The sequence below is a fragment of the Gorilla gorilla genome, chromosome 18 (genome assembly GCF_029281585.2).
Source record: "Gorilla gorilla gorilla isolate KB3781 chromosome 18, NHGRI_mGorGor1-v2.1_pri, whole genome shotgun sequence".
In the NCBI taxonomy this organism is placed as follows: domain Eukaryota; kingdom Metazoa; phylum Chordata; class Mammalia; order Primates; family Hominidae; genus Gorilla; species Gorilla gorilla.
This window is the reverse complement of record NC_073242.2, coordinates 19,291,881-19,306,753: the sequence shown is the minus strand read 5'-3', so window position 1 is coordinate 19,306,753 and position 14,873 is coordinate 19,291,881. Positions and strand designations below refer to the sequence as shown.

The following is a 14,873-nucleotide window of genomic DNA, read 5'->3' as shown; positions in this document are numbered from 1 at the left end:
GTCACATGAGGACATAACGGGAAGATGGGCCTGTAGTCCCAGCTGCTCAGGAGGCTGAGGCGGGAGAATCACTTGAGCCTAGGAGTTCAAGGCTACCGTGAGCTATAACTGCACCACTGCACTCCAGCCTGGGTGACAGAGCGAGACTCCTAAACAAACACACAAAAAGGCCTGGCATGGTGGCTCACACCTGTAATCCCAGCACTCTGGGAGGCCAAGGCAGGTGGATCACCTGAGGTCAGGAGTTCAAGACAAGCCTGAACAACATGGTGAAACTCCATCTCTACTAAAATACAAAAATTAGCCAGGCATGGTGGCGGGTGCCTGTAATCCTAGCTACTCGGAAGGCTGAGGCAGGAGAATCACTTGAACCTGGGGGGTGGAGGTTGAAGTGAGCCAAGATCATGCCATTGCACTACAGCCTGGGCAACAATAGTGAAACTCCATCTCAAAAAAAAAAAAAAAGAGACAGAAAGAGAGAGAAGATGGTTGTCTGCAACCTGGAAGTGGGTCCTCACTAGAACTCAACCAGGCTGGCACCCTGATCTCAGACTTCCAGCTTTTAGAACTCTGAGAAATAAATGTTGTTTAAGACCCCAGTCTATGGCACTTTGTAATAGCAGCCTGAGCTGACACAGTACCTCACCTCTACTATTATAGTATGATCCCCACCCAGCAAGAATAGAAAATTCATTAAGCAATTCAAATACCTAACTGGAAAACCAACACAAAGATACTAGATAGAATGTTCCTGCAGTTTTAGGCCTAAGAACACATATAATATTATAAGGCAGGTGAAAGGAAGACATGTCCTGCGGTTCTGCTGAGGAAACGTACCGGAACTATTAATAAAGTAGAAAAGAAATTGCAGAGGAATTCCAGAAGGAACGATTCCGATGGCCGCATCTTCCCGTCAATATTAATCATCTTTGGAACTTCCGGAACGAGGCTTATAGCGGCTTTGAAAAAAGCATCAGCTGCAAGACAGAAGATAAAAGTCAGTGTATTAGAACTCTGGGAAATTTAGTTGGCTTTCTTCTTCACGTGGCCTGAAGGCCAGTCCTGAGAGTTAGGTGGAAGCCAGGCCATGCCCAGGGCAGGTCCTAGCAGAAGGTTTCTGCAAACCATGATGGAGCTGGAGGAATATTTGCTTGACAGGGCACTGCTTCAGCTCAGAGAACCTCTGTTAAATTGTCTTTAGATTATTAAGTGAAAAAAGCAGGTCGCAAATTTTTGTAAAAAGTCTAGAAATGACAGTTGCCTGGGCTAAAGCTCAACTTGGATTGGTTCGTTGAATTCTCATGTCTACCAGTGCGAGGAAGGTGCTGTCAACAGGTGTACTTCACAGACGAGAAATAAGGGAAGGAAAGAGAAGCAATTCATCCTGCAACAGTGTCCTGTGTATGAAGTTCCAGTGTTGGTGGTAGAGCTGCAGCTCAAACCCAGGTCTGTTTGAATCTATTCTAGTGCACACCATTTTTGTTAAATAGCCATCAAAATGTCTGAAGGAACACAGCATATACACACACACACACACACACACACACACACACACTCAGCTTAAAGGCTTCTGATTAACATCAGCTCCATAGAATCGTTTGGGAAATGAAGATATTTAAAGAGCTATGAAAAAATCTGTAAAACAAGAAGACTTCAAAGGGAGTAAGAGAGGAAGAAAAGGAGTGGAGAGAGAATGTGTGTGCACAACAGGAGATGGGGTGGAAGGGATGAGGGAGAGCAGGAAGGATGGGAGGTGGAGGGGAAGACGGAGAGGGAGAGAAAGTTCTTTCTAAAACTGCCAAGGTATTGACCGTGAGAAAAAGCCTCAAGGTCAAAACAATCAAAACACTGACCTGACAAATGAAATTTTAAACTACCCGACAAGATCAAATGTTTTCATGGTCCAAATTGACTTCCACTCCAAAACGACTTCCAGTGATGCAAAGAGAACACTGTAGGGGTGAACAGCATCCTGAATTAAAACAGGAACGCCGGCCAGCACACCAGAGGGGCAAATGCAACAGCAAATGCTCACTTTCCTGGGAAGAAAGGCCTATGTTTAATGAGAAGAGTATGTGTCTGAAGATGGATGGTGGAGTTTTGCCATCTCTTCCTTCTTCAAAGGAGAGGGAAAAAAAAACATGTCACAGAAAGACACTCCTTGTAAAGCTTTCTGAGTCAAGTTAGCTCTGCTCTGGAAGCTTCTTTGCCTGGCTGTCTCCTGAACCCCAAACTCAAACCCCTTCCACATTTATTAAGCACCAACTGTGAACAGGGTACTGTCATGGGCAGGTGGACAAACAGATGAAAAAAAAGTGAGAGAAAGCGTTGACAACATAAACTGTGGCAATGAGACCAACATAATCATACTAATTAACAACTATTTTTTTTTTCTGTTTTTTTTTTTTTTTTCCAGACAGGGTCTTGCTCTGTCGCCCAGGCTGAAGTGCAACGGCGTGATCTCGACTCACTTCGGCTTCTGCCTCCTGGGCTCCAGCCATCCTCCTACCTCAGCCTCCCCAGTAACTGGGACTACAGGAGTGCGCCATCATCCCTGGCTAATTTTTGTATTTTTTGTAGAGATGGGGTTTCACCGTGTTGCCCAAGCTGGTCCCAAACTCCTGAGCTCAAGCGATCTGCCTGACTCGGCCTCCTAAAGTGCTGGGATTACAGGCGTGAGCCACCGCATTGGGCCAACACTTATTTTCTAAGCCTGTTACGTATTTTGGTCTATGAATCCAGTTATCTCAATTATTTTGGGGAGAGACATTAAATATGGGGCTTGAGGAAAAACCACCTGATGTCGGTTCTGATAGAGAAACCTTCCAGAAAGGGTCAGAGCCTGCAGGGTCTTCTATCTTGTGACCACTAGTAAGACATGGCCCGACCAGGCGTGGTGGCTCACGCCTGTAATCTCAGCACTTTGGGAGGCCAGTGGGTCGATCACTTGAGGTCAGGAGTTCGAGACCAGCCTGGCCAACATGGTGAAACCCTGTCTCTACTAAAAATACAAAAATTAGCTGGGCATGGTGGCACATGCCTGTAATTCCAGCTACTCGGGAGGCTGAGGCAGGAGAATCACTTGAACCCGTCGGTCAGAGGTTGCAGTGAGCCGAGCCTGAGCAACAGAGCAATGCTCTGTCTCAAAAAGAAAAAAAAAAAGAAAGAAAGAAAGAAAGAAAGACATGGCCCTACTTATGGAACCCACAGGATCTCCTAGGCCCTATCTTTAAGCAGTTCATTTCCTTAGTCCTCTGGCAGTCCCACAGTGAAGTAAGTATATCATGAAACAAGGTTCTCAGTGGGAATGCAAATTCTGCTCAGAGCAACTTGAAAGACCATTTTTTTCTATTTATGTGTTTGTTACTGACTGGCCCAGAGAATGTGCCTATTATTATGCCTCATTAACAAGAGAGCAGCTTTGTCCCCAGAACTTGGCTCCTCTCACCCGCCCCGCCCAGTTTCCACTCTAAAGGATGGAGCTAAAATAAACAGTTATTTAAAGTTTGGGGCATGTGGGGTTCCAAAGCAGATTTTTAGTTCTATCCTCAGAAGACTTGCCCCATATAGAAAATATTGTCTGGAGACTTCTCAATCTTATCTTAGTAATTAGAAATCAAATCCTAACCCATGTGAGAGCAGTTTATCCTTATAGTTTAAAGTTCAGAATAATCATGTCAACTTCATGTAACACTTTGTTTTGTAGCTATTAAGAGCTATGGAAGCTCATTTAAGATATAATGGATTTTTTTTTAAAGACCTACAGAAAAAGGAGAACTCAGATTCCCAGTAGTAAAGAATATTGTCCCCTCTTTGAGTAATACCCCACAAGCACAGGCAACCAAAGCAAAAATGGACAAATGGGATCACATCAACTTAAAAAGCTCTGCACAGCAAAGGAAACAATCAACAAAGTGAAACGAGAACCCACAGAATGGGAGAAAATATTTGCAAACTACCCATCTGATAAAGGATTAATAACCAGAACATAAGGAGCTCAAACAACTCTACAGGAAAAAAAATCTAATAATCAGATTTTAAAAATGGGCAAAAGATTTCAATAGATGTTTCTCAAAAAAAAAAAAATACAAATGGCAAACAAGCACATGAAAAGGTGCTCAACATCATTGATCAGAGAAATGCAAATGAAAACTATAATGAGATATCATCGAACCCCAGTTAAAATGGTTTTTATCCAAAAGACAGGCAACGACAAATGCTGGTGAGAATGTGGAGAAAAGGGGGACCCTCACACACTGCTGGTGCAAATGTTAAATTAGTACAACTACTACGGAGAACAATTTGGAGGTTTCTGAAAAAGCTAAAAATAGAGCTACCATATGATCCAGCAATCCCACCACTGGATATACACCCAAAAGAAAGGAAATCAGTATATCGAAGAGATATCTGCACTCCTGTTTGTTGCAGCACTGTTCACAATAGCCAAGATTTGGAAGCAATCTAAGTGTCCGTCAACAGACAAATGGATAAAGAAAATGTGGTACATATACACAATGGAGTACTATGCAGCCATAAAAAAGGAGATTCTGTCATTTGCAACAACATGGGTGAAACTGGAGGGCATTATGTTAAGTGAATTAAGCCAGGCACAGGAAGGCAACCTTTGCATGTTCTCACTTATTTGTGGGAGCTAAAAACAAAAACAATTGAACCCATGGAGACAGAGAGTAGAAGGATAGTTACCAGAGGCTGGAAAGGGTAATGGTGGGGCATGGTGGGGAGTGGGAATGGTTACTGCGTACAAAATAAAAATAGAAAGAATGAATAAGACCTAGTATTTGATAGCACAACACAGTGACTCTAGTCAATAATTTAACTATACATTTAAAAATAACTGAAAGAATATAACTGAATTGTTTGTAGCACAAAGGATAAATGCTTGAGGGGATGGATACCCCATTCTCTAGGATGTAATTATTATACACTGCCTGCCTGAATCAAAACATCCCATGTACCTTGTAAATATATACACTTACTAAGTACCCACAAAAATTTTTTTAGAAAAGGAAAAAATATATATTGTCCTGGTTCCACTAGAGGAAGGGGAAAAGCAGCAAGTACATGGACTAGCCTTCCTCCATCCAAGTCCTCTGGGGTTCATGGGACATTCATGTTTTTTGTTTTTTTTTTAGACGAACTCTTGCTCTGTTGCCCAGGCTGGAATGCGGTGATGTGATCTCAGCTCACTGCAGCCTCCGCCTCCCGGGTTCAAGCGATTCTCCTGCCTCAGCCTCCTGAGTAGCTGAGACTACAGGCACATGCCACCGTGCCAGGCTAATTTTTGTATTTTTACTAGAGATGGGGTTTCAACATGTTGGGCAAGCTGGTCTTAACTCCTGGCCTCAGGTGATCCGGCTGCCTTGGCCTCCCAAAGTGCTGGGATTACAGGCGTGAGCCACTGTTCCCTGCTGGGACATCCATATTTCTTTTCCATATTCCCCCTTTTTTTTTTCCTGCTTATATTTCCAGTGTCTCAGAACGATCATTGCATATCCCATCTTAAAGGCAAAACCCAAACCAGAAAAACCCCACTCAGGTCTTGCTGACCCAACACCACAGTCACTGTATTTGAGACCCCTTTTTCTTGAAAAAGGGACTTCACTTTTTTGAGCAGCATTCTATCGTTCTTTCCACACAGCAATTGACGCATCTCATGGCACTGCTCTCTGCTGGGCAGAGAGCAAACACAGACAGCCACCATCCCCATATTCGTAGTAAGAGAAACTCCAGAAACGCAGCCACCGTCCCCGTATTCATAGTAAGAAAAATTGCATAAACATAGCCACTGCCCCCATATTTGTAAGAGCACTGTAGTACTCTTGGAGTGCTCTATTGTAAGAATTGTTGGGGTCCTTGCTAAAAATATGGGGACAGACTACCTCATCATTTTGTATGTATGATGAGTAAAAGCCAGGGATGCTCACTGGCAAAATATCACATTTGACATTTTCCATCTGAAAATGTCTCCTGTTCTCAACCTGAGTAGTTTCAAAAGGTCTGTGGACCACTGAAAGAACATGATATTCGGGAAACTTCTGCAAGGACAGGAAGAAATCAAACACTCAGAACACAAAGCCATTAAAACCCCACAGATGGACTCCAAAATATATGTCACAAGCAAATAGCTGCGGGAAAGGGTGAGATGCAGACAGAAGCTGAAAATAAGGGCTTAGCTGAAGATGCTAGGTAAACTGTATGTTTTGATTATTCATGCTGCCTAGCTACTATAAATGATTGGGTCAATCATTCCTGTTGGATGAAGATATCTTTATATCAACTCTAAGATCATTTGAAGAAAAAGTAAAAACAGCTTAAAGTTCCAAAATGTAAAAAAAAAAAAAAAAAAAAGAAAGAAAAAAAAGAAATTACTGCACTGTTGCACCAAGCAAGTAATATAGCTAATAAAGAGCATAAGGCAGATCTATATGTTTTGAGGTATATTTGAGGTATAAAGACATCTATGACATATTACATACAAAAAATCGGGGGGGAGGGTGGCAGGGGAAAAAAAGAAAAAAAAAGGACAAAAAGTCACACAGCTGTATACGTGTGAGCCTATCTTTGCAAAGGAAAAAAAGTATATAAACTTATGTAGATGCATAGAAAGGTCAGGCAAGATAAATGCCAAACTATTAGGTGTAATATTGGAGTGGTAGATGAGGATGGACACCAAATTTTTCACTTACTGATAGGCTACTGTCTTGGAATTTTAATTGAAATTTATTATTATTGAGACTTTGCTCTTGTTGCCCAGTGCAATGGCATGATCTCGGCTCACCACAACCTCCACCTCCTGGGTTCAAGTGATTCTCCTGACTCAGCCTCCAGAGTAGCTGGGATTATAGGCATGAGCCACCATGCCCGGCTAATTTTTTGTATTTTTAGTAGAGACGGGGCTTCTCCATGTTGGTCAGGCTGATCTCAAACTCCTGAACTCAGGTGATCTGCCCGCCTCTGCCTCCCAAAGTGCTGGGATTACAGCCATGAGCCACTGTGCCTGGCCTATTATTATTATTATCATGATAATAATAATTATTATCATGATAATAATAATTATTATTATCATGATAATAATAATAATTATTATCATGATAATAATAATAATTATTATCATGATAATAATAATAATTATTATGATAATAATAATTATTATTATGATAATAATAATTATTATTATGATAATAATAATAATAATTTTTTTTTTTTTTTGAGGCAGAGTCTTGCTCTGTCACCCAGGTTGAAGTGCAGTGGTGCGATTTCAGCTCACTGCAACCTCTGCCTCCTGGGTTCAAGCAATTTGCCTGCCTCACCCTCTCATCTCAAGTAGCTGGGATTATAGGCGTCTGCTACCATGCCCCTGTAGGAGCTCGGTTAGGGTGATGTCAGAAATTGTAAGAGAAAATTATAGGAGAAATGCAAGCTTTCTTGGAAGGCCGGAAGGTTTTACAAAAGCTTTAGGAAAGGGTTATGGCTGAAGGCAGCCTAATCCTCTTTACCTTGAGTTGATAGCAAAAGAGCAAATAGTAAGTGAATGTGGGGGGGTTTATCTAAATAGCTTGTTTACTCATGTGGTCCTAAAGACCGACCTTTGATCATCTGTGGGTGTATGACTGCTCTCTACTCAGGAGGTCGGCAATGTTAATTACCTTCTAGTGGTGTTTACTCGAGACCTTTGTCATTTAATCTGTACTAAATAAATGCGAACTTTGCCGGCTTATGGAGGCCAATGCTGCAGTCAGGCAGCAGAGCCTCTTAGCCATGCTGACAGGCAAAATATCCGTGTCAGTCTTTCATCCGTCACTGGGTCAGGGTCTGCAGGTCAGATCTGGCATACCTGGCTAATTTTTATATTTTTTTTTTAGTAGAGATGGCATTTCACCATGTTGGCCAGGCAGGTCTCGAACCCCTGACCTCAGGTGATCTGCCTGCCTCTGCCTCCCAAAGTGCTAGGATTACAGGCATGAGCCACCGTGCCTGGCCTATTTTTATTATTATTTTTTGAGACAGGGCCTTGCTCTGCTGCCCAGGCTGGATTGCAGTGGTACCGTCATAGCTCACTCCTGCCTCGACCTCCTGGGCTCGAGCAACCCTCCCACTTCAGCCTGCCAAGTGGCTGGGACTACAGGCGTGTGCCATCATGCCTGCTGATTTTTGATTTTTAGTTTTTTTTTTATTCATATTTTGTACAGACTGGGTCTCACTATGTTGCCCAGGCTTAAATTTCTAAAAATAATTTTTCTTGAACATACAAAGGCAATACAAGTTTGCTGTAAAATCTTCAGTCCTAGAAATGTATAAAACAGAAAGATGGCAAAACAATGTACTCCCTATTTAACCAGAGTAGGACAAGGTGGAGATGGGAGTAGGGACAGGGCCACACACTGCATGGACTCTTAATACTCCTGCTGTTCTAAGGGGCAGCCACCCCAGTTCCCTGTATGCGTAAGGCACAGCACCAAGCTGAGGGGTGATACACACTCTGTGGGGACCAACCAGGGATGCTGTTCTGCACTGCACTGTGAGGATGGCGGGAACGGTCCTCTCTAATTAGCTTCTCCATGAAATGAGTCAGACTTCAGGCTTGAAGCTCCCCAGTCAGTCCACTTGCAAGGGTTCTTCTTCTCAAGGCTTTAAAAAGCTCCATATCATGCTCTGGGGCCTCTTCGAGCTCCTGTAGATAATTCAGGGGCAGTAACCTCCCACTGGGATGTCCACCTGAGGAGCCCCACTGGCATCTGTTGTGTGTACCGAGGTTTTCAATACGCCTCTGTCTGAACAATAGAGTTCCACATTCTAAGAGGCTAAAATACCAGTTGGGCAACTGTCAGAAAGCTTCAAAATGCTCAGAATTAAGACGCAGGTTATTTATTGTCTGCCAGAGCAAAAACTTGCAAAGAGTTCATATATTTTTCAACAGGAGTTCGGAGGAAAAAAAATAGAGGGGGGCCATTTGAAGAAATAATTTGTAGCACTTCCAAAAAAGAAGAAGAAGAAACAGAATACCAAACAGCCATTACAAAGAGGGTATTGATTGACACCAAGATTTACAGAGAAGCCAAAAAAGGCTTATGAAAAACACTGTAGAAGACATAATTCCATTTATTGCTAAGGGGGAAAGAGAACTACATATATATATATATATAGGAGAATATAGATAAATGGAGAGTGAAGGAGAAAGGAGAATAGAGAGGCAGAGAGCATACAAGAATAATGAATATTTTAAAATGGATATATAAAAGAAAAAAATCAAGATGACCATACTGTTAACAACAGCAGATTTGGGGGTGGGGTGGGGAGATACAGCATATTATTGGAGACTTTTATCTCAGGGCTTTTTACTTTTTAAGAGTCCTACATTTCTGTATGGTTGGAAGTTTTTCAAATGAGCATTCTGAATTTTTATAGCGAAAGTCATTAAGATTTAAAATACAGATTGCCTAGATTTTCAACTGGATACAGGACAATCTCACCAAACACCCTCAATACATGTTAAAAGGAATTCAGACTTAACTAGGACCTACAAGAGTAAATGCAACCTTTTGTATCGTTGGCATTGGTGATATGGAAAATGAGTCATACATGAATCATAAGTGACAATCAAGAAGTGATAACCCAACCCACCTTCAAAATCGGCGTTTTGCTTTTTTTCAATAATGCATTAGGTCAGTGCTAATGAAAATCTTTACCACTCATCAGTCATAAACTCCGGAGGCTGAACAAGACCTCAAAGGTAATTCAGTTCACTCCTAGATCTTCAATCCATCAATCCATCAATCCAACTACCCTCCTAGGTAACTCAGGAAACTCAGACTGACAGCTGTCCTAGCCCAGGAAGATCGAAGAATAGAAAAACCATTATTTCTTCTTTATTTTTTTTTTTCCTGAGACAGGGTCACACTCTGTTGCCCAGGCTGGAGTGCAGTGGTGCAATCACGGCTCACTGCAACCTCCACCTCCCAGGTTCAAACAATTCTCGTGCCTCTTAGCCTCCCGAGTAGCTGGGACTACAGGCGCACACCACCACGCCCGGCTAATTTTTGTATTTTTAGTAGAGACAGGGTTTTGTCATGTTGGCCGGGCTGGTCTCGAACTCCTAGCCTCAAGTGATCCACCGTCTCGGCCTCCCAAAGTGCTGGGATTACAGGCATGAGCCACCGTGCCCGGCCAAAAATCGTAAGTTCTTAAGACAAGATGTTCCAGGGGGTTGAAGACTCCCATCTCTTGAATGTGTATTAGTAAAGCAGGGTTCTGGCTATAAAAATCATCTCTCTCTCTCAAGGTATACAAACCCCATTGCAAAACATCTTTACCTATCTTCAACATTTTCTATCTCCGTATGAGTTTAGGTTTGGATTGACAATATCAATATCATGGAAACTACCACATAAAATGCAACATCCAGACATATCTTCTCCCTGAAAACTTTGCCTGCAATGAAGATGTGCTGTTACCAAGTGATGGGATGCCTTTGGCAAAGCCTTGTGGTCTCAGTGGCCAAGTTATCCACAGGCAAGTCACTGATAGAGATTTACCACTATCTATTACTAGCCTGTGTTTTTGTAATAGAACTTGTTATTCCAACAGCTAAGTTTGAGGACTTATGGGCCACTATTTTGATATGTACATAAAGCAAGATGTAAAGAAATATGAATCTCCAGGAACAATTAAATACCTTATACATTAATGCTTAATTGCTACCAATGATGGCTTAATCTAACTTTGATTTTGCCACCTGGTTTATGCAGAACGCCTTTTAAGTTCATTCTGAATATCAACACTTAATGTGAAAAATCCACTTGGGACATATAAATTACTTCTTAGCTTCGGTAGTACCATCAGAAGGCTCCTGCACTCTCTCCCTCCCTCTATTCTCTGAACTGTCAAGGGCTCTCTCACTGAGCCAAGCATGCTCAGCCCATGTGTTACCTAACTCCTACCTCGGAGATACTACAGGATGACATACCTTTCTCTCATCCATGCAGTAGCTCATTTGAGGTTGCGTATTGTCTCTGTGAAAAGTAGGCTTAGATTTCCCTAAGCAGAAAGGATTAGGTATTCCTTATCTTAATTTTGGTTCTTTGTTTCCTAGTTTATCTAATGCTCAATCCGTAATAATTGACCTCCAGCAACCACGTGCACTTGGGATTAGAAATACAACCCTACGTTATGATATAGAAGAACTAACCTAATATAGAGAGGCACAGTGGTTAAATCCAGATAAGGCCACTTATTAGCTGGATGTTCCTGAGCACGGCCTGAGCCTCAGTTTCTCCATCTGCAAAATAAAGATAAACCACCTACCTAATAATACGTACTGAATAAAACTATTTTGCCAGGAGGACAGACCTCTCAACAATTAGGCTCTCAACTATCACCTTAACTTGATCTCCTCCTTATTCCTTCCAGACGTACTGTTTTCTCAGCCTCCAGGCCTCAACCTAGAATGCCATACACCTTACTTCAGTATAACAAGATATTCCCTGACCTTCCAGGCCCTTCAATCCCACCTCTTTTTTTTTTTCCTCTTTCAAGTCAAGGGTTAATTCTCTCTGCTCTAAAATTCCCAAGCACATTTTATGTCCATACTGCATGAGCTTTATCATGTGTCGCCTAGTGTAATAACTGTAAACAGATTTGCTCTCCCTGAATGGCCTGTCGTCTCTTTTTCTTGTTTTGTTTTGAGACACGGTCTCACCGTGTTGCCCAGGCTGGAGACAGTGGTGCCATCTTGGCTCACTGCAACCTCTGCCCTCCAGGCTCAAGCGATTCTCCTGCCTCAGCCTCCCAAGTAGCTAGGATTATAGGCACACACCACTACTGCCGGCTAAGTTTTGTATTTTTAGTAGAGACGAGGTTTCATCATGTTGGCCAGGCTGGTCTTGAACTCTTGACCTCAAATGATCCACCCACTTCGGCCTCCCAAAGTGCTGGGATTACAGGTCTGAGCCACCGCACCCAGCCCAGCCTGTAGTCTCTTTAAGTGCATTCCTGTTGCCCATACAATGCTTGGCACAGTGGGCCGCATGTAAAAGATGACCAGAAAATACTGACAGGAGGAAGCAACTGCAGGTTATAATTTAACTATTATAAGGGTCCGAGGGATTGTCAGGAGGAGACTTGCCCGTGCCCTTTTTCTGTGGGTTCCATGAGCAGCTGCCATCCATCCCAGGCCTTGACACTCCCTAAGATGGATGGATCACGTGTGGACAGATGTGAACATGGGCGACAAGCTTGATGCCATCTGCCCTGCTGTGAACTGTTGCAACTAAAACAACCTACTTTGTCTGCATTCACCAAAGAGACCTCAGGGTTGGAGAAAACAATCAAATCAAACACTCTTCAAAGGATGTTCTGTTAACTAAACTAAATAGGAACTTAAACATAAATCGCCAAGACCTGGTAAATGTGTGAAAACTATTTTTCTCCTTCACAAGCCATTCTTGACTCTCCAGGAAGAGGAAATGCAAAATAATTTTTCTCTCCCACACCATGGCCCTGGCTATTTCCATTAGCCATTACAGTTTGTGGTAGCCAGGGGCTCCATATACAGGTTGAACATTCCTAATCTGAAATCCAAAGTGCTCCAAAATCTCAAACTTTTTGAGTAAACCAGACAGACAGGACCTCATGGAGGTGATGCGCTTACAGGGGGAAAAGCAGACAACTACTTACATATTTACTTGTTAAATAACAGTGATAAGCATAATGGAGGAAAAGCACAGGTGAGCGGATAATATATCATACAGGATGACCTGACCTAACTTTCTGTTTATCTGCAGAAATGGGAAGGCCAAGGATGGTTTTTCTAAAGACATGACATATGAACCCAGCTCTGAAGGATGAAGATGCAAAAAATAAAAGTAAGTTCTAAAAGAACAGGGGAGATCCCTACAGAAGGTGGGAAAAGCATTATTATTAATGATAATAAAATCATTCTTGGCTGGGCACGGTGGCTCATGCCTGTAATTCCAGCACTTTGGGAGGCTGAGGCAGGTGGATCACCAGAGTTCAGGAGTTTGAGACCAGCCTGGCCAACATGGTAAAACCCCATCTCTACTAAAAAATACAAAAATTAGCCCGGTGTGGTGGTGCATGCCTGTAGTCCCAGCTATTTGGGAGGCTGAAGCAGGAGAATCACTTGAACTTGGGAGATGGAGGTTGCAGTGAGCAGAGATCACGCCACTGCAGTACAGCCTGGACGACGGAGCAAGACTCTGCCTCAAAAAAAAAAAAAGTTCTTTTGACCACTATTTCTCTTTAATTGTTCTATCTTGTTTCAGCTTTGGAGGAACCGCAAGTCTTTTTAGCATAATTCATCAGTTGGTCTCAAAACAAAGATCAAGTTTCCTACAGCTTCCCCAATGCTTTGCATATGAAAAATAATCTGGCTTTCTAACTATAAAATCAAACAGCTCTCAACGTACTGTATACAGTTAGCTCCTAAAACCCATGGCATACTTTCATCATTTGAGAGATGTTTATACTAAGACAATACTTACTAAGCAGCTACTACGTGCCAGTGGGCCAAGTGCTCTAAGGCCATTTTCTCATTTAACACTCAACAGATAGGTACCACTGTCATCATCTCCACTTTACAGATGGGGAAACAGGACAGAAAGGCCGAGTCATCCAAAAGCACCTGGCTTGTAGGTGGCAGAGTCAGGATTGGGACCAATGCAAGCAGAAGACTTAAAAGTCAGTACTAATTAGGGCCTCATCCCAACATTCTGCTGTTGGCCAAATACATCATGTAATTCCACATCTCCATGCCTTTGCTCAGGCCATTTACTCAACCAGGAACGCTAACCCTTCCTTCTTCCCTTCCCATGTTCTCATAAACACATGTTCTTCTTTTAAGACCCACCTTAAACATACTTCCATTGTAAAATGCCCCCATTTTCTTCTTTTTTTTTTTTGAGACAGAGTCTTGCTTTGTCGCCCAGGCTGGAGTGCAGTGGTGATATCTTGACTCACTGTAACCTCTGCCTCCTGGGTTCAAGCGATTCTTGTGCCTCAGCCTCCTGAATAGCTGGAATTACAGGAGTAACCCAACACAACTGCCTAATTTTTTTAATTTTTAGTAGAGACGGGGTTTCACCATGTTGGCCAGGCTTGTCTTGAACTCCTGACCTCAGGTGATCCGCCCACCTCAACCTCCCAAAGTGCTGGGATTATGGGCATGAGCCACCACGCCTAGCCTGTAAAACACCCACCTTTTCTAGATTATAAACTGTAAAGATAAAGAAACAAAGGTAAAAATAAAGGAAAAAAGAACCTGCTCTTGCTGTGGCCTGGAAATAATTTTCTAGAAAGAGCCATTGACAAACAAGGGCAAGAAGTTACCTAGAGAAGGGACTGAAAGAAAAGAGAAACAGACATTGCTAGGCCATCTCCAGTTAAGAAGCATCTGATCGACCACATCTCTGGCTTGCAAGTCCTTCATTTCTCCTAAATACTCTGGGGTGGTGGGCACAGGCATGCGCGCCAAATCCCTGCACAATCCAGTCTATGCGCAGCACCGGTGTGTACAAAGGAACAGAACCAGGCCTCCCCTGCAACAAGCCCTCATCGGCATCCTGCGCCAGCCTGCCTGAGAGTTCAACAGAAGTTTACTTGTCGGGATGGACCCAGCCTTGGGAAAGCCACAGCCTGCCAAAGAAGATACAACCAAGGCCGGATTAAGGGAGGCAACAAAATGAACTGGAGGGACAGGGACATGTTAAAACCAGCTGCAAGGGGAGGATGTTTAGGGAGGCAAACAAAAGCAGCGCATTTCCATGAGCTTCATTTAATTTATATTTAGCCTTCTCATTCTCAGTAATTGAATGCATTATTTATTTTGGCCAGCAATT

General features: G+C 42.7%; 1 protein-coding gene across 3 annotated transcripts in view; it reads right to left on the bottom strand.

The window, feature by feature from the left end:
• VPS35L (VPS35 endosomal protein sorting factor like) overlaps positions 1-14,873 on the bottom strand; it is a 145,393-nt gene that overhangs the window by 30,495 nt on the left and 100,025 nt on the right. For all 3 annotated transcript variants that reach the window (XM_004057286.5, XM_055365380.2, XM_031002796.3), the window contains one exon: positions 838-977. In XM_004057286.5, coding sequence (XP_004057334.4) covers positions 838-977 — 140 coding nt within the window. The remainder of the gene's footprint in view (positions 1-837; positions 978-14,873) is intronic.